This window comes from Capricornis sumatraensis, chromosome 3 (genome assembly GCF_032405125.1).
Source record: "Capricornis sumatraensis isolate serow.1 chromosome 3, serow.2, whole genome shotgun sequence".
Classification (NCBI taxonomy): Eukaryota; Metazoa; Chordata; class Mammalia; order Artiodactyla; family Bovidae; genus Capricornis; species Capricornis sumatraensis.
The window spans coordinates 100,221,909-100,242,117 of record NC_091071.1 but is presented as its reverse complement, the minus strand read 5'-3'; the positions used below and the strand labels follow the sequence as shown (position 1 = coordinate 100,242,117).

General features: G+C 36.3%; 1 protein-coding gene across 1 annotated transcript in view; it reads right to left on the bottom strand.

Annotated features, from left to right (window-relative positions):
- LRP1B (LDL receptor related protein 1B) overlaps positions 1–20,209 on the bottom strand; it is a 1,972,098-nt gene that overhangs the window by 978,670 nt on the left and 973,219 nt on the right. Inside the window, exons 8-9 of the mRNA XM_068968462.1 lie at positions 7,296–7,518; positions 1,086–1,257 (exon numbers count right to left, since the gene is read on the bottom strand). Of these exons, the coding sequence (XP_068824563.1) occupies positions 1,086–1,257; positions 7,296–7,518 (395 nt within the window). The remainder of the gene's footprint in view (positions 1–1,085; positions 1,258–7,295; positions 7,519–20,209) is intronic.

The following is a 20,209-nucleotide window of genomic DNA, read 5'->3' as shown; positions in this document are numbered from 1 at the left end:
TTTCCACCTGTCTCTCTCCTTTAATTACTCCAAGTCTTCATGCAATTTTATCTTTCAATGAGATTTCCTATGATCATTAAATATAAAATTGTAAACTAATCTTATTCATGACACTCATCTACTTTCTCTCTCTCCATAGCACTTATTATCTTTTAATATAATAATTTACTTACTTTAAAAGAAAAACATTATGTATTTTTTACAATAATGCAAATCTTATAAGGGAAATAATGTTTTAGTATGTTTTACTCAGCTATATTCTCAATGTACATAGAATAGTTCATGGCACATAGTATTAATAAATGATCAAAAAATAGTTGGTAAGTTAATAAGACCAAATTTAAACCTTTGAAAAGGTTATCTACAGAATCCCAAGTCTGAATTTCCTATAAACATATGTTTAACAATACTTTGTCTAAACTGAATTTATATTAATAGATAAATAATTCTAAATTAGTTTTAATTTGAAGCACAAAAAGATAATGAAAATTTGGGTGGTAGTTTTGTATGTTACATTTTTCTCTATATAATTGAGCCTACATTGTATTGAACAAGCATCATTAACCTACAATACAAAATAATTTTTCAGGGATACTTAGCAATGTTGCAGCCTTCTTGGTAAAAATTTTTTTCAATTAACATGTGTTAATAAATGGTTGGGAAGTTAAGTCAAGAGATACCCCCCAAGTTACTGCAATAAAAAATAGACAGATACTGCAAGAAAGTCACCTGACTTGAAGTTTGTCTTCCAGAATGATATACAAAAAAAAAAAAAAAAAAATCTCTAGCATCTCAGCATCTGAGTTTTCTGTGTACATACATCAAGAGTGAAAGTTCCTTCCTGAATTTAAACCTAGCCATCATTTCAATTATATGGCTGTAGAAATGATCCACTAGGAACTGAACAATTTGCCATTTAGACTTTGGAAGGGAGCTCTATTATATTTTATCATGCAGACATGTACATTTTTGCTACCAAAACAGATAATTTATGGCTCACCCATTTTGACATCACACAAAGGCACGAGTCATATCCCCATTCAATTCACCATTATGAAGGCTATGAAGAAGTCTTGGAATCTTACCTGTTGGTTGAGTTCTTTTTTGATAGATTCTGATTGCTCTAGCATTTTCCATTTTAATTAAAGAATGAATATCACTACCATTAAATCGGTTTATCCTTATGATGTTGAAGTTATCAGAATCAGTTGCATATAAGTAGTCTTCAAACACAGTTATACCATACAGATGTTTGACCTATAAAAGTATGCAAAAATAACTATGATTTTTTAATTATGTTGCTTTCAACTTGAAAGAAAAAAAAAAAAAAAAACAATTGCTTTTACTACTGCGGAAAACCCCCATAATAGGAGAGTCATGAGCATATTATCATTTATTTTCTCTCAAAGAATTCAACATTTCACTAATATAAGTTTTTTCTATGAAAATAATACATTATGCAGTAGTAGATAAAGCAGTTTCAAATGTACGGGGAGAATTGTATTCATGTTTCATTCAGTGCAGTTCAGTTGCTCAGTTGCTCAGTCCTTTGAAATCCCATGGACTGCAGCACATCAGGCTTCTCTGTCCATCAGCAACTCCTGGAGCTTACTCAAACTCATGTCCATAGAGCTGGTGATGCCATCCAACCATCTCATGTCATTCCCTTCTCCTCCAGCCTTCAATCTTTCCTAACGTCAGGGTCTCTTCAAACAACTCAGTTCTTCACATCAGGTGGCGAAAGTATTGGAGTTTCAGCATCAGTCCTTCCAAAGAACGTTCAGGACTGATTTCCTTTAGGATGGACTGGTTAGATATTCTTGCAGTCCAAGGGATTCTCGAGTCTTCTCCAACACCACAGTTCAAAAGTATCAATTCTTTGATGCTCAGCTTTCTTTATAGTCCAACTCTCACATCCATACATGACTCCTGGAAAAACCATAGCTTTGACTAGATGGGCCTTTTTGGCAAAGTGACATCTCTGCTTTTTAATATGATGTCTAAGTTGGTCATAGCTTTTCTTCCAAGGAGCAAGCATCTTTTAATTTCATGGCTGCAGTCACCATCTGTAATGATTTTGAAGCCCTAAAAATGAAGTCTCTCACTGATTCCATTGTTTCCCCATCTATTTGCCATGAAGTGATGGGACCAGATGCCATGATCTTAGTTTTCTGAATGAGTTTTAAGCCAAGTTTTCACTCTCGTCTTTCACCTTCATCAAGAGGCTCTTTAGTTCTTCACTTTCTGCCATAAGCATGGTATTATCTGCGTATCTGAGGTTATTGATATTTCTCCCGAAAATCTTGATTCCAGCTTGTGCTTCATCCAGTCTGGCATTTCTCATGATGGACTCTGCATATAAGTTAAATAAGCAGGGTAACAATATGCAGTCTTGACATACTCCTTTCCTGATTTGGAACCAGTCTGTGTTCCATGTCCAGTAAAAACTGTTGCTTCCTGACCTGCATACATATTTCTCAGGAGGCAGGTCATGTGGTCTGGTATTCCCAACTCTTGAAGAATTTTCCACAGTCTGTTGTGATCCACATGGGCAAAGGCTTTGACATAGTCAATAAAGCAGAAATGGATGTTTTTCTGGAACTCTCTTGCTTTTTTGATGATCCAACAAATGTTGGAAATTTCATCTCTGGTTTCTCTGCCTTTTCTAAAACCAATGGAACAGCTGGAAGTTCATGGTTCACATACTGTGGAACCCTGGCTTGGAGGATTTTGAACATGTGAGATGAGTGCCATTGTGTAGCAGTTTGAGCATTCCTTGGCATTGCCTTTCTTTGGGATTGGAATGAAAACTAAGCTTCTCCAGTCCTGTGGCCACTGCTGAGTTTTACACATTTGATGGCATATTGAGTGCAGCACTTTCACAGCATCACCTTTCAGGATTCGAAATAGCTCAACTAGAATTCCATCACCCCTACCAGCTTTGTTCATAGTGATGCTTCCTAAGGCCCACTTGACTTTACATTCCAGGATGTCTGGCTCTAGGTGATTGATCACACCATCGTGATTATCCTGGTCATGAAGATCTTTTTTGTACAGTTCTTCTGTGTATTCTTGCCACCTCTTAATATCTTCTGCTTCTGTTGGGTCCATGCCATTTCTGTCCTTTATTGTGCCTATCTTTGCATGAAATGTTCCCTTGGTATCTTTAATTTTCTTGAAGGGACCTCTAGTCTTTCTCATTCTATTGTTTTTCTCTATTTCTTTGCACTGATCACTGAGGAAGGCTTTCTTATCTCTCCTTGCTATTTTTTAGAACTCTCATTCAAATAGGTTTATCTTTCCTTTTCTCTTTGCCTTTCACTTCTCTTCTTTTCACTGCTATTTGTAAGACCTCCTCTGACAACTATTTTTCCTTTTTGCATTTATTTTTCTTGGGGATGGTCTTGATCACTGCCTCCTATACAATGTCATGAACCTCTGTCCACAGTTCTTCAGGCACTCTGTCTATCAGATTGAATACCTTAAATTTATTTGCCAATTTTACTGTATAATTGTAAAGGATTTTATTTAGGTCATACCTGAATGGTCTAGTGGTTTTCACTACTTTCTTCATTTTAAGTCTGAATTTGGCAATAAGGAGTTCATGATCTGAGCCACAGTCAACTCCTGGTCTGGTTTTTGCTGACTGTATAGAGCTTCTCCATCTTTGGCTGCAGAAAATATAATCAATCTGATTTTGGTTGACATCTGGTGATGTCCATGTGTATCAGCTTCTCTTGTGTTGTTGGAAAAGTGTGTTTGCTATGACCAGGGTATTATCTTTTCAAAACTCTTATTAGCCCTTGCCTTACTTCATTCTGTACTCCAAGGACAAATTTGCTGGTTACTCCAGGTATTTCTTCACTTCCTACTTTGCATTCCAGTTCCCTATAATGAAAAGGACATCTTTCGGGGGTATTATTTCCTGAAGGTCTTGTAGGTCTTCACAGAACCATCCAACTTCAGCTTCTTCAGCCCATCAACAGAAAATTGGATTAAAGATTTACTGAGCATGGCCCTGCCTATAAGAATAAGACCCAGTTTTCCCCTCAGTCAGTCTCTCCCATCAGAAAGCTTCAATAAGCCCCTTATATTATCCATCAGAGGGCACACAGAATGAAAACCACAATCACAGAAAACTAACCAATCTAACCACATGGACCACAGCCTTGTTTAACTCAGTGAAACCATGAGCCATGTTTTGTAGGGCCACCCAAGAAGGAAGGGTCACTGTGGAGAATTCTGACAAAATGTGGTCCCCTGGAGAAGGGAATGGCAAACCATTTCAGTATTCTTGTCTTAAGAACCCCATGTTTCATGAAGAAAACATTTTCAGTAGCTACTTTTCAAAGGCTAGTGAGAATCAAACTTTCAAGCATATTCAATAATATGCTTATGCATTGTTACATAAAATTTGAGATATTTTTGTGGGCCACTTATGTATATAATCATGGATATACATAATCTATAAAATCCTGGTTTTGCCTATGAAAGGACTGATGAGAAAGCACCTTTGAAAATCCCCTTTAAAAAAATACAGGTTACACTACTATTCCCAGCATGGAAATTAATAAACAATGAAATCATATGTTTAGAATAATTATAAATAATATGTCAGCATTCTCTACTCAGAAATTGCATTCTTTCTAAAGTCTATTTATAATGAACATGAAACTCTGTGATATGAAAATAACAGTGTTTACTGTTCTCCATGACACTTCATAGTTAGCAGCATAACTTTCCTGCTTGGCAGATGTCTGAGGGAATAGACTTCTTGAATTGATGGAAAACTTCCAGTGAAGCAAAGAAAGAATGAGTATACTGATTTTTTCATACAACAGGGCACATGCTAGGTGCAAGGCCTTTGGGAATTCCTTGTATTATATTTAAATTAAAATGGTTCTGGACCAGGGTATAGTAGATCTGTCAATTGATTTGCTGTAGAGATTCTGATGAAAAAGCACTTGTCACTATTCTTTGGCATTATATTGCATTTTTAGTCCACTTTTTATTATAGATTTTTAGTTAGAATTTGAGAAGTTATCCATGATTTATTATTAAAAATTTATAGAACAAAATGACAAATATTTGTACTTAGGAAATCTTGCTAGTTCATTTGATTTGCTATCTTTCTAATGACTCTTCATTATAATTTCTGATCCTCTCATGTAAGATGTTGACTAAAAGAAGACTGGTTTTTCATACTGTTTTTGGACACATTTCAATTCTTCATGTCTAGGCAAAAAAAATGAAAGATTAGAAATTAAGGGAGAGAATCATTCTATGTTAAAACTTCAGTAATCACTTTTTATGTTAGTATTAGTCCCCAGTAAGTGTCATAGGAGGGCTTCCCTCATAGCTCAGCAGGTAAATCATCTACCTGCAATGCAGGAGACCCAGATTTGATTTCTGGGTTGGGAAGATCCCCTGGAGAAGGAAATGGCAACTCACTCCAGTATTCTTGCCTGGAGAATCTCATGGACAGAGAGGAGCCTGGCAGGCTATAGTTCAGGGGGTCGCAAGACTTGGACATGACTTAGCTACTAAACCAAATGTCATAAAGGAAGGAATGTGTGTATTTATCAATAATATTTTCTGCATAACTGACATCATATTCACTGTATATATATATATAACTCAATTTTGATTTGGGCAATATGTTTTTCCTATAAAAGTTATAAACAAGCTAAAGTCTTCCACTAATTTCCATTTTTTTATGCATGCTTTGCCCTAAGTGTGGGACCAACCATCTGGAAGTGTGCGGTCATGGCATACTCACACTGCTGTCTACTTAGTTGCCAATCCACAGTCTAAGAGAGAAAGCATGACTATAGAGGTGGCAGTTGATGAGGGTAGAAAACGTGTTCATACGATAAAGATCAAATTTTACTCTCTGCCTCCCTGCTTGCATTCAGAAGGATTTATTTACCATAAAGTACCTAAAGTGTTGCTCTGCTTACAATCCCCAACAGAGGTGGGAGGAACTAGGTGTGGTATACAGGCCATTCTGATTACAGGACAAATTCTTACAAAATTTTATCTATGTTGGAATACTTAGTGGTAGACTAAACATATTTAGGGAACAAGCAAAACATAGGCAATAGAAATCGGGAAAAAATGGATAATTAAAAACTTCAGATATTAAAAAAGAAAAAAACCTTTTAAAAGTAGCCATGGGGAAGATCATTTGAATTCCTCATCCTGTTTCATGATGTGAAATTTCAATTATATATACGCCAAAGAAGGTACATCATAATCATTTCAGAGACTAGGTGCTCTAAGGTCACAACTAAAGATGGTGAAAGAAATCAAGATTTTGAGGGCAGTCGAAGGTGAGAGAAAAATAAGTGGCATCACTTCTAATATTGGACACTCTTTTTTTAGACACCCAGATCAGATTAGTGCATTTGTTTATCTTCCAAGGAAGTGAAAATATTTCATTGTTAAATGCTGATTATAAAGGAAAAGTAACTTGACATGAAAATTACATAGTATTTGTACCTTGCATTATAGAAGAAAGCAAAGAAAGCCACTTATTACAGTTCTATAGAATGAGAATTTCACATGAAATTAGTAAGATCAGTGAGATAAAATTGAATTTCAAAAGCATTCTAGTGAATAAGACAGCTCCACTTAGAGATCTTATTCAATTGTTAACTGAATGTTATTTCCAACACCTTGTAATTCAGCAAAGGAAAAAAAAAAAACACAAATGAGAAAAAAATTGACCTTGGTGTCTTTCACAAAATTTTTATTCTGGGAAGTAAATAAACACTTCAGAAGGCAAAGTATAATCCAACATATTAAAATAATAATAAGACTTCTGTGAGCCAGCATTTGCATTATTAGCTATATTGTCCTATTGTGCCACACAGGACAATCGATAGTTCAGGTTTTTACAAATGAAATACTTAAATTAGTTTTTAGTAAGTAGGTTATAACATCTGTCCTATTCTAATACTTTTCTTTCTTACTAGTGTAGAATTTCTGGTTGCATTGGCTGTTTTTGATTTATTTCTGCTGGTTTTTGTTTTGTGTGCTGTTTTTTTTTTTTTTTTTTTTTTTTTTTTTTTTAATAGAGGGAAGGAGGGAGAGCATGTCCTCCCCCATCATGCATTATGGAGTGCACTGTGAAAAGAACCTTCTTCCATTTAGCAAACACATCACAATTTTTATGATCCACTGCAGCTTGACTTCATAAGAAATTTTCAGCACTGCAATTTCCAGTCTTCTTTCTAGTATGAGATCATTCACTTTATTACCTTAGCTGCATTTTCCAACCAAACTGTACTTACTTGTCTGCCTTGGATGATAGTATGTCTGTTTTTTCCTTGATAGTCCACTACTTCCACATAGTCCAAGTAAAGATCTACCCAGTAAACCCATTTGTTGACTAGGTCTAGTGCCAGTGCAGCTGGCTGCTCTGTCTTGGAATCAATTATCCTTGTTCTGTTCATCCCATCCATGTCACATCGCTCCACTTTGGCCACATTCCCATAGTCGGTAAAGAAAAGTTTTCTGTTGAAAGAAAACTAAATGTTAAAGTGGAAGGGTGGGGGCAGCATATTCAATAGAACCATCTGTAAAACCAGAACTTTTCCTTCTAATTTATTTCAGTGGTTACATCTGTTAGCTTCCCATAACCATTTCCATATAATATCACTCATAAACAAGGAAATCTGCTAATGAATATTGCAGGGCATAAGGGAGTAGGTTAACTAACAACTGTAAAATTTCCCCAGAACGAACAATTATGGTGGGTTTATTTTTGTATTAGGGGAAATGTTTCTTTAAGCTTCATAGAGCTGGTACACATATACCACAGGAGATCTGTATAGCCCATTTGGAATAAGCTTCAGAAGTGAGCCAAGTAACCAGGCCAGGGCGTGTGAGCTATCAGGCTTTATCTTCAACCTGCTTTTCAAATTGCCTGGTAATGTCTGTCTCCTATAAAAGCTATTATGTGGAGCTCAATGATGCTATGAGTAGTAAAGTATAGAAAACCTGCAATGGAATTAAGCAGATGGAAAAGCAAATGTGCCATTTATAGCAATGAAAATAAATAATCACCCCCAAACCAATCCCAAATTCTCCCAAATATCCCCAACTGACAAAATTTACTAAAGATAATGTAGGCCATTCCCTTTCATTTTCTCTTTATATATTTTAAAGAAAAGACTGAAAAGCAATGTTAATCTCTGAGACAAGAAATCCTTCTATGAAGTGCTAACAGCATGTGTCAAAGGTTTAAATACCTCTAATACCTCAGTGTCTAATATTTGATTAGTATTCACTATGTTTAGTAAACAGAAATCAATTTCAATTAACCTGACAATATTTTAACTAGATTATCTACTCATGAGAGTAAATTATGTTTGTAAATGGAGGACCATCTTGCCTTCATTTAAAAACCATCTCCAGAATAATCTTATTTCCAGTGACTGAGCAATATTAAGATTACCTAGAGTATAGAATATTCGATTTTGCAAACTTGGTGAATTAGTTTTTAGTTACCTGTCTCAACACTATTGCATCAGCTCACAGTATGGGGGTATCTTTCAATACTAAGGAATATTATTTAGGCTTTAATTAAGCTCTTTTGCTATGGTAAGCTGTGACTAATTTTTAAACATTAATGCATGTGTAGTGTGAGCCAGATTTTATTATGAGTATATATTCCCCCAAATATGTTGAAAGATCAATTTATCACAATAATTTAAAAAATAAAATATGTTTCATCCTAATTTCTCCTGGAAAAAAAAAATCACGATAAGTTAAAAAAATGTTTTTCAAGTGACATTCCATTCAGGTGAAGAGATTTCTATTCCAGTGAAGAAGAAATAAAAGGGCATATAGGACATTTTATTGTCATGCTAATTACTCAAACTTCTACACCTATGATGGCTCATTAGTTACTTTCCTTCCTCTCTCTCTCCCTCTCTCTCATCTTTACCACAGTCTCTTCCTGCTTCCTTCTTTCATCTTTTCTTTCTTCACTTCTTAATCAATTTGTTCACAGTCATCTCAAATTAAGTTACTATTAAGATTACCAGTTTACCTCTTTCTTACTATAGAACACTGTCCACTGTTCTTATCATAAAAACTCTCTTTCTCACCTCATACCAAAACATCTGTCCTTTCATAGTTTTCTTTTCCAACTGGTCCATTTCATAGACCAGATAGATGCTGGTATGCAGATAGCTCGGCTTTGGCACAGAGAGCCAGAGGCTTTGGCCCATTGTGTTTAGCATGTTGTATATAGACTATGTATAGTGACATGAAGGAGGGGGTTCCAACTATCTACATGAGGCTGAATAGGAAAAATGAGTCTCGAGATTAGAACTTCTCTCAAGTCACCCTGAGGTGACTTAATTAGATGTGATCCTAAAAAGACAAAAAGAAAAGAATGCCAAGACAAAAAGCCTGCAGACATATTTTTGAAGAAAGAAGAGCAAATAAGATTAGAGAAAAAAAGAAAGTGAAGTCGCTCAGTCATGTCCAACTCTTTATGATCCCGTAAACTGTAGCCTACCAGGCTCCTCCATCCATAGGATTTTCCAGGTAAGAGTACTGGAGTGGATTGTCATTTCCTTCTCCAAAGGATCTTCCCGACCCAGAGATCGAACCCAGGTCTCCCGCGTTGTAGGCATAGGCTTTACCATTTGAGCCACCAGGAAAGCCTGATCAAAGACATAGACTCTTCTAGAGGCTTAAGGGAGAAAAGTTCCCTGATAAAGAATTGGAGTGGCTGGCTGGGTCAGTCGGGTGTCCCTGGTGGCTCAGCTGGTAAGAATCTGCCTGCAGTGCAGGAGACCTGGATTTGATCCCTGGTTTGGGAAGAAACCCCTAGAGAAGGGAATGGCTATCCACTCCAGCATTCTGGCCTGGAGAATTCCATGGACTGTATAGTCCATGGGGTTGCAAAGAGTCGAACACGATTGAGCGACAGTCACTTCACAAAACAAAAAAAGATTAAAAAAAAAAAAAAAGAATACAAATTTAGAAGATGTCATTGAGTTTGGTATTTGTTAGAATACCAGTAATTTTTGATACTTCTGTCTGAAAAAAAAATAGTTTAGTTACAGAGGAAAAATGAACCCGATGATAATAAAGGAGGTTGGGAAAATGTAAATAATTTGTCCAAGAAGATTTTCAGTGATCATTTCAGTTCAGTTCAGTTCAGTCACTCAGTCGTGTCCACTCTTTGCGACCCCATAAATCGCAGCACGCCAGGCCTCCCTGTCTATCACTAACTCCTGGAGTTCACTCAGACTCACGTCCATCGAGTCAGTGATGCCATCCAGCCATCTCATCCTCTGTCATCCCCATCTCCTCCTGCCCCCAATTCCTCCCAACATCAGAGTCTTTTCCAATGAGTCAACTCTTCGCATGAGGTGGCCAAAGTACTGGAGTTTCAGCTTTAGAATCATTCCTTCCAAAGACTAACCTTATTATTGCAGGGACGATTCAAGTGATTCTTATCTTAATTGCAGGACATAATAAAACTGGTTGAGGCAACTCTGAATAAGCTTAAGAAAAGTGTGAAAGAAAAGTATAAATATATGATTCATCAAAATGTTGCTGTCTTAATGAAAACATAAAACCAAAAGAAAAAGAGGACTTTGGGTATGTGAAATAGCATTGAGCTAGAAGAAACAGCGAAGAATTTGTGATTGTACTTCCAGCACAAAGCAGAACAGTGCTGAGTGGTGATATAAAAGAAGGTCTTTCCATCAAATTCGATTTTCCCAGCTTTGAGAATACTGACTATGATAAGCTCAATTCACTTATAATTGAAATTCAAGAAATGAAAGTGTTCCCCAGGATAGCAGCACTAAGAACATAAATCTGCAAGGAATAAATATCCATAGTCACATGTTTATGGCTATCATTATGACTGTAGATGTTTGTTTGTTTTAATACAGTTTAATTTTAGTTTAAAATTATCTCCTACTGTTACAGAGAAAAGATTCATTCGAAAGGCATTGTTTAATTGATGTATGACTATTATAATTATAAACAGAAGGTATAGTTTTAATTGTCTGAAACATAACTAAATTTCGTTCATGATAAAGTATAGCTAGGGTTTGATAAAATTACTCTTTTCTCTCTTATAAAGAATGAATCCCATTATCTCACTGAGCTTAATAAATGTTTGTGAGATAGAAAGGTCAGATAATTTCTATTTTACAGATGAAATAGATTCCAAGTCCACACGGACAGCTTGTCAGAGCCATAACACACATATTTGTCTTGCCTTTTGTTTTTAATGCACTATTTTGAAATAATTTCAAACTTACAGAAAAGATGTAAGGATTGTAGAATAAATGTGTACACCTTTCACCTAGATTCACCAGTTTTTCAACTTTTGTTCCTCTGGACATTTTTAGTACCAGCTGAACCATTTGACACTAAATTGCAGAAATGATGATCCTCCTCAACTAAGACTTCAGTGTGCATCTCCTAAGTACCAAGACATTCTCTTTTTTAACACTGCTACAATAGGTAGATTTTATTCAAATAAAGCCTGTTGAGCAATAATGTTCTATACAGTAAAAATTTCTTTTTTTCTATAATTTAGGGTCCAATCCCAAATCATATACTTCACTTAATTGTCTTTTCTCTGTCAGTTCAGCAGTTCAGTTGCTCAGTTGTGTCCGATTCTTTGCGATGCCATGAATTGCAGCACGTCAGGCTTCCCCATCCATCACCAACTCCCAGAGTTCACTCAAACTCATCTCCATCGAGTCAGCGATGCCTTCCAGCCATCTCATCCTCTGTCGTCCCCTTCTCCTCCTGCCCCCAATCCCTCCCAGCATCAGGGTCTTTTCCAATGAGTCAACTCTTCGCATGAGGTGGCCAAAGTATTGGAGTTTAAGCTTCAGCATCAGTCCTTCTCTCTAGACTCCTTTAATTTTGAATAGTTATTTAGCCTTGCATTTTTTTTGTTATTTCTAAAGTGTAAACATGAGTTGTTTTGAAGAATAAATCTATTTTTTAAAAAAAAATTTTTGATGTGGACCATTTTCAGTCTTTATTGAATTTGATTCAATATTGCTTCTGTTTTATGTTTTGGTTTTTTGGCTATAAGGCATGTGGGGATCTTAGCCCCTTGACCAGGGATCCAACACACAACCCCTGTGTTGGAAAGCAAAGTCTTAACCACTGGAGCACCACAGAAATCTCCAATATCCCTATCTTGAGTTTGCCTAATTTTTCTCATAATTGGATCACTTTATGCTTTTTGAACTGAAATGTAATAGCTTTATATATTATTATTTATGCCTCTGGGTTTAGAAACCAATGGTAAGCCTATGCTCTATTCAATAAATTCCCTAAAATGAAGCACAGTTGGTGGTTTGAAATCTCCTTTATCCCATCTTATTCAGTGTTTTCTGAACACTTAAGTCTTAATTTCCAGCGTTTTCAGTCATCCTTTCAGCATCTCCTCTCACAAGAACCAAGCATCCTCTGCTGCTTGGCAGCCAAGGAGCTGCCTTTGTAGCTGTCTGCATATGAAACTCATGGTGGCTGGTGGAGATCGTTCCCAAATCTGTCCTATACTTTATTCTCTTGGGATTACAATACTGACATTTCCTATTGCCCTGTTCTTTCCTATAGACCAATATAGACCTATACCAATTATTTCTTTATTCTCTAGAAAGTAGAAGAAATTAAATTGAGATTTCTATTCTCTTGTTCTTAACTTCCTTTTTGAATGCCATTTTATTAAATTTCCACTAACACAAAAATTAAAGTGAAACAACATCCCAACTACCGTCTGTAATGTATGCTTAACTATTCGTTCATAAATGAAAGGAAAATGTCTTTCAAACTTTTAATTATTCATCCAACTCTTTAATCGTAATTTGACAGTTGGAGTAAATAGGAGTTTGTCATATTAGCTTCCTATCTCATTTCATATGGGAAACTGATTTTATATGATGTCCTGTTGATTACATGACTAGCCCTATCTTACTATAGACATAGAAGTATTTTATACAGTTGGGTATAGTTAGAAACTTTGAGTATTGTTGGTAAACTTGCCAGACATAAATCAAAAGTCACAAAGGGAGCACTGACCGACAGTGACAGAGCACTATGCTTACAGAGTTATGGCCCCAATCATCCTTATGTTTTAAAGCAAAGCAACTGTTATACATACTGATGTCTTAAAACATGTGCTTTTTTTTTTTTTTCCTTTAACTGATAAAAATAGGTTTAGTTATTCAAGTGATATCTGCTTTAAGTAATTTTCCATATTTTTGTACTTTGTCCAAAATGACAAAGGGGAATTTAAACATACCAGAGTCCTATCTGCATCTTTTTTTTTTTTTTTTTTAATAAAGCTGCAACCTTTTCTTAAGTATTCATTCATTCATTTGGCTGTGCTCAATCTTAGTTGGGCCATGCGGAAACTAGTTCCCTGACCAGGGATCAAACCTGGCACCCTGCATTGGGAGCATAGGGTCTTAGCCACTGGACCACTGGGGAAGTCCCCTTCCATTTCCTTTAACTGTATAGTCCACTCTGGCTTTGTGTCATCATTTTTACTGCTAACATTTTGGTTATAGCTTAAAGATGGAATTTAGAAATTTCAGAGTTCTCACAATGTAATTATCTATCATTCATTTAACTGTTTAAAAATGAGGTTATACAACAAGATTTTGGTTAAGAAATAAGAAGGGAATGAAGCATAAAACTCAAAAGCCATATATTGTTAAATTTAGAAGAAAAATCATTGTTCTGATAAGGGCCTAACACATTCTCCATGTTTATAATCAGGTGTTAGAGAACTTCATATCTTCACATTTCAGGAAAAATATATGTATTTTTCTTAACAACAATTACATTAGAAACATCAGTTTTTGATCTTATTTTAAAAATAACTATGTTATCCAAAAAGCATCAATATTAATACTTTATTTTTCTTCCATTGTGTTTACAGAAATTGAACAAGAAAGTGATTTTCTACATTATATGGAGTAATTAAAGTATACTCTGAATTAAAGTTAAAATATTAAATATTTATCATTGTAATTCTAAAATGCAATTGTGAATATTAAAGAGTAATGAGTCTTCAGAGTAACAGGTTTAAATTCAATTTCTATTAGCTTGTGCTACTTAAGGGATGTAGAAGATACATAAACTATTTTCTCTGTCTAGCCAAGATTGTTCAAGACAGTGATTTATTGATTTTTACTTGGTTGGGGTTTTTGCTTTCATTGTTTGAAAAATCTCTCTTGAATTTCGTTTTCAGTTCATACATAAACACACAGAAATTAAACTTGACATACAGCTGGCTACTCTATATTCTGGAAATACTCCCACTAATAATTCTGCTAGAAGTGTTAATGAATTAGATACATCAATCAACATGGCTTAGTCAATTAACATCCTCATTTACCTGAATCTGCCCTACTCAGTTAGTGTTCCTGAGAGTGGCATCCCTATGCGGCAATATTATCCCTTCCCCATCCCCCTACCACCACCTTGGGGAGATTTGATGCAAGCAAAATAAAATTATAGGCTAAGCTGAATCACTAAGACCCTTTCTCTCATGAATCCATGCCAAATGGTATAGAGGTCACCTAGTGGGCAGCTGTGCCAACATGGGTGGAGGGTGGAGTGGGGTGAAGTCGGGTGGGTACAGAGAGGAGGAAAACCAGAGCATGTTCATAGATATAGAGGGGTCACAAGATAGAAACAGGATGGAGGGAGCCATGCAGTATTTGGGCAAGAAATTCTCTAGGAGTCTGTTTTAACTTCCTGTCCTCAGGTAGGTAAACACATGGGAGTTACCACAGCCTCTTGGAAATTTGTATACATTTGAGTGGCTTTGGTGGGGTGTTTCTGTACTTGGAAGCTAATGTGTGATAAGTAAAACACTACATTGTTTAATGTCTTATATTAAAGATTCAGATAACTCTTGTATTAAAGATTTTGAACAGTCAAAACTTATACCACCTTCAGTTCAGTTGTCGCTCAGTCATGTCCGACTCTTTGAGACCCCATGAATTGCAGAACGCCAGGCCGCCCTGTTCCTCACCAACTCCCGGAGTTCACTCAGACTCACGTCCATCGAGTCAGTGATGCCATCCAGCCATCTCATCCTCTGTCATCCCCTTCTCCTCCTGCCCCCAATCCCTGCCAGCATCAGAGTCTTTTCCAATGAGTCAACTCTTCGCATGAGGTGGCCAAAGTACTGGAGTTTCAGCTTTAGCATCATTCCTTTCAAAGCAATCCCAGAACTGATCTCCTTCAGAATGGACTGGTTGGATCTCCTTGCAGTCCAAGGGACTCTCAAGAGTCTTCTCCAACACCACAGTTCAAAAGCATCAATTCTTCAGTGCTCAGCCTTCTTCACAGTCCACCTCTCACATCCATACATGACCACAGGGAAAACCATAGACTTGACTAGACGGACCTTAGTCGGCAAAGTAATGTCTCTGCTTTTGAATATGCTATCTAGGTTGGTCATAACTTTCTTCCAAGGAGTAGGCGTCTTTTAATTTCATGGCTGCAATCACCATCTGCAGTGATTTTGGAGCCCCAGAAAATAAAGTCTGATGCTGTTTCCACTGTTTCCCCATCTATTTCCCATGAAGTGATGGGACCAGATGCCATGATCTTCGTTTTCTGAATGTTGAGCTTTCAGCCAACTTTTTCACGCTCCTCTTTCACTTTCATCAAGAGGCTCTTTAGTTCTTCTTCACTTTCTGCCATAAGGGTAGTGTCATCTGCATAAATGAGGCTATTGATATTTCTCCCAGTAATCTTGATTTCAGCTTGTGTTTCTTCCAGTCCAGTGTTTCCCATGATATACTCTGCATATAAGTTAAATAAATAGGGTGATAATATACAGCCTTGCTGTACTCCTTTTCCTGTTTGGAACCAGTCTGTTGTTCCATGTCCAGTTCTAACTGTTGTTCCTGACCTGCATACAGATTTCTCAAGAGGCAGGTCAGGTGGTCTGGTATTCCCATCTCTCTCAGCATTTTCCACAGTTTATTGTGATCCACACAGTCAAAGGCTTTGGCATAGTCAATAAAGCAGGAAAAACATATTGAAATACCAATTCTATGTAAAGGAATCATTTTACCATGTTCACATGTAGCCCTCATGCAACCCCAACATGGCATAAATATATATAGATATATAAGTAGAAAGCATCTGAATTTTTTTCTGTAATCTCCCATGAAAACAGAAAAGAAAGATATTAATAATGGATAATATTTTTTGTAATCATCTTTCTTCATTTTTTAAAAACTCAATATATTACTCAGGACATATCAACAGATTTTCAAATGTTCTTCCCAATTCCAAGCTCTCTAAACGCTTTCACAAATTCAAATATGAACTCTTATCAATTTCCATCCTATCCTAAACTTGCCTCTAACTCATTTTTTTTATTTCAAGCAAATTTATCTTTTAAGCTTTAATTCCCATTTGTTTTTCATCTTTCCATATTCTGAGAGCTAGAAGCTAATTCAGCAACTAATAAGCTTCCCACTGTTAACAAAGAGAGGAAAAAAAAGAAAAGTAAAAATATTTGCATATTAATATTATTATTATTGTTTTTGTTTAGTCATTCAGTCATCTCTGACTTTTTTGCAACTCCAATGGGATTCTCCAGTCAAGACTACTGGATTGGGTTGCCATTTTCTCTTCCAGGGGATCTTTCCAATCCAGGGATCAAACCACATATCTGGGTCTCCTGCATTGCAGGCAGATTCTGAAGCCCCCATTATCATTTCTATTTATCTTTATTACATAGCTATTTCATCAATGTTTAACACAGATGGGGACACAATGTGATAAGTAACTAAGCCTATTTCCCTGGGTTAGCATTGCCTGAGACTTGGCTTATATTTATTCATTCATATCTACCACCCACACACGACTACGCTTAAACTGGAACTACCACATCTAATCGCCTAAAAGATAATGATGTACTTGGCCTAACATTTTGACTTTCAGGCAGCCATTTTTCTCAAGCTATAATTGAAACCTTATAAACTCATCTATATTCCAGATGTAAGTTTTCAGTATCCTCACCCTTATTTACACAGGTCTCTGCCTAAAGTACTGGGCAGCCTAACATCTGTCCACAGATACAACATCCTCTCGTCCTACCCAAACACTTCTGACCTGCCCTCTGAATCTCCTATGATCACAAAATCCCCAATGTCCTAAGACTAAACTTTGAATACCTCCACCTTTTTGCCTTTACTGAAATTTAGCATCTCTTGAGCTTATCCTTTACCAGCAGTCACAGAAAATATGGGCCTCTTATAAGAACCTCAGGAGTAGATCTAAACTCAGTGCCTCCTCGAATACTAATTCCAGAATACTACTCTCTTCTTATCTTGTAACATCTCATGTTTTTTCAAGAGTCTCATTAATAGACTGTATCAATGACAGCACCCATCCTCAAGTTAAATTATATATTATTAAAATTATCCTACAACTGTTGATAACAATCAGAATAAAACTTTATATTCTCAACATTGTCCCAAACAGTCAGATAATTTAGTCTCTACCTATCTCTCCAGCTGTCTGGAGATAACACTTTCTCAGTTTTAATAGCTACATCTAACTAATCCATTCTGAAGGAGATCAGCCCTGGAATTTCTTTGAAAGGAATTATGCTAAAGCTGAAACTCCAGTACTTTGGCCACCTCATGTGAAGAGTTGACTCACTGGAAAAGACTCTGATGCTGGGAGGTATTGGGGCAGGAGGAGAAGGGGACAACAGAGAATGAGATGGCTGGATGGCATCACTGACTCGATGGACGTGAGTCTGAGTGAACTCCGGGAGTTGGTGAGGGACAGGGAGACCCGGTGTGCTGAGATTCATGGGGTCACAAAGAGTTGAACACGACTGAACGACTGAACTGAACTGAATAATATTCTTCTATATAATTCAAATAACTTGGCCATCTTTCAGTTCATTAAACAATATACACAATTTCTTCCTTTCTCCATTTCTTCTTTTCTCCAGGGGATGTATCCTGTCTCCAAGTCTGGAAAATAATTTCTACCACACTATTCCAAAGTTGGCTTTAGCTTTTAACTTAAATGTCAATTTCTGTGAAAGACCTTTCCTGTTTTTCAAGTATTAGTTAGGTCTGCCTGATAAACTTTCATGGCATTCTGTATTTTTATCACATCCTTTCTTACTTAATTGCATAAAACAGATACACACAAACACACATACACACACACATACAATGGTTAGTTTAAGATCTGTTTACTAAGCAGATTATAGTCTCCAAGAGGAAAAAGACTATATCTGCTTTATTCAGGACTATACACTCACGACTGAACCATGTATCTGCCTATATTGTTTCTCTGTCTCTCTACATATATCTATATAAGCTCTGAATTCATCCCCTCATAATAGAAAAGAAAATCTAAACTCAGACTTAAAAGCATGTTAAAAGGGCAAAAAATATGGATAAGGCCATTGTAGGGTATGAAAATAAGTTGATTTTCCACATTATCCAGCATAGCCCATTGGAATTCTTTGCTCCTAAATCATTAGTTAATAATAAATTATTGCTTGGCCTCAGTTTTATTGCTTTGCCCTCTTTTGTACATAATTCTGTTTAGAGAACTTGTAGGGAGTAGTGATATTAGATCATGGTAAGGTCTGGTATTCCTTTATCTGGCCAATTTTCAGTTTTAATGAAATCTCAATACGAATTTCCACCTACCTGTAGATATCAGATTATAACAACATTTGCATGTATCTCTAAGGGGTTTAGACCATCTACTTCCAGAATATAGCAAAGTCTTGTTTATTTGTTTACCTTAAAGTTGGATATTTATATAATCAACATGAATGTGAAGACTATACTGTCCCCTGTGAGGAAGATGGACTCAAAATGTTAGAAGATTAGATAAGGAGATAGCAGTATGGTAGATAAGCATTAGCACAGGGGTAAATGGGAAAGAAGAGAGAAATTTCAAGGAGTATTTTGGGGTCTATATTGACAGGACTTGACAGTTTAATTCGGTGAAAACAAGGATGATTAGAGAGGAGCATTCTAGCTCTAGAGTAAATTTTGCAAAATATATTTATGGAATATACTAAGCCTTCAGATTTTTCTCAGGAAATCTGCCAGGCATAAGATTGCAAGGTGTCATTGAATTTAATATGAGGAAAGGATTTTACAATTTGGGCATATTACTTTCCATGACCAAGGGCAACACTATCTCAGGTCTTCTTCAGGGGTCAGAATGCAGGATGTCAGTACTCAGAAGCTCATGCTCAATATACTTGATTCATGTGGAATAGTAGAATATTTGCAGTAATATATTGGACGCAAAAAGTTGTTCTTTGAAATATGCAGAGATGTATAACCTAATTTCCACACTTAGGGTGTCCTACTGGTTTATAAAGGCATTTTTCTGAGATTAAATAACATAGATGGCTGTCTCAGAAGCAGCTAAGGTAAGTATCCATGAAGTTGTGGACCGCTGAAAATATCTGGTTCACTGCTATGCTAATTACCAGTTAGCTGAACTGTCAATTTCTATTTTAAATTCTTACTAAATGGAGGAAAAAGTAGCAAGGTGAAAATGAAGCTTAACTGCAGCATAGTAATTTTTAATATATTATTTATTGTTTATACTTGTATGCATCTCTTAGTCTGCTGTTGGAATAAAATGTGTGATAATATTACAATGATGATAAAATCATATGGTTACAGAGATAAAACCACAATGTAGAAACTAAAGATTTCTTTGATATTCACTTTCCTAGCTGTGAAAAGCAGATATATACTTGGAAAAATAAGGCCAACATCCTGTAAAAGAACTTCTTTATAATTGACATTACTCAAATGCCTTGGTTTAGTTTTAAATTGAAATGCAGGATCAAGTGTAGACTAAGTGTGGCTAAGACTTCAGAGGCTAAAGGAAGCTGATTAAGGAAACGGAGTGTTCTTGCTCTGGGGTAGTTTGTCATTTCCTTCTCCAGGGGATCTTCCTGACTCAGAGATTGAACCTGGGTCTCCTACATTGCAGGCAGATTCTTACCAAATGAGCTATGAGGGAAAGTGAAAGTGAAAGTTGCTCAGTCATGTCTGACTCTTTGCGACCACATGGACTATACAGTCCATGGACTTCTCCAGGCCAGAATACTGGCCTTTCCCTGGGTGGCCTTTCCCTTCTCCAGGGGATCTTTCCAACCCAGGGATCG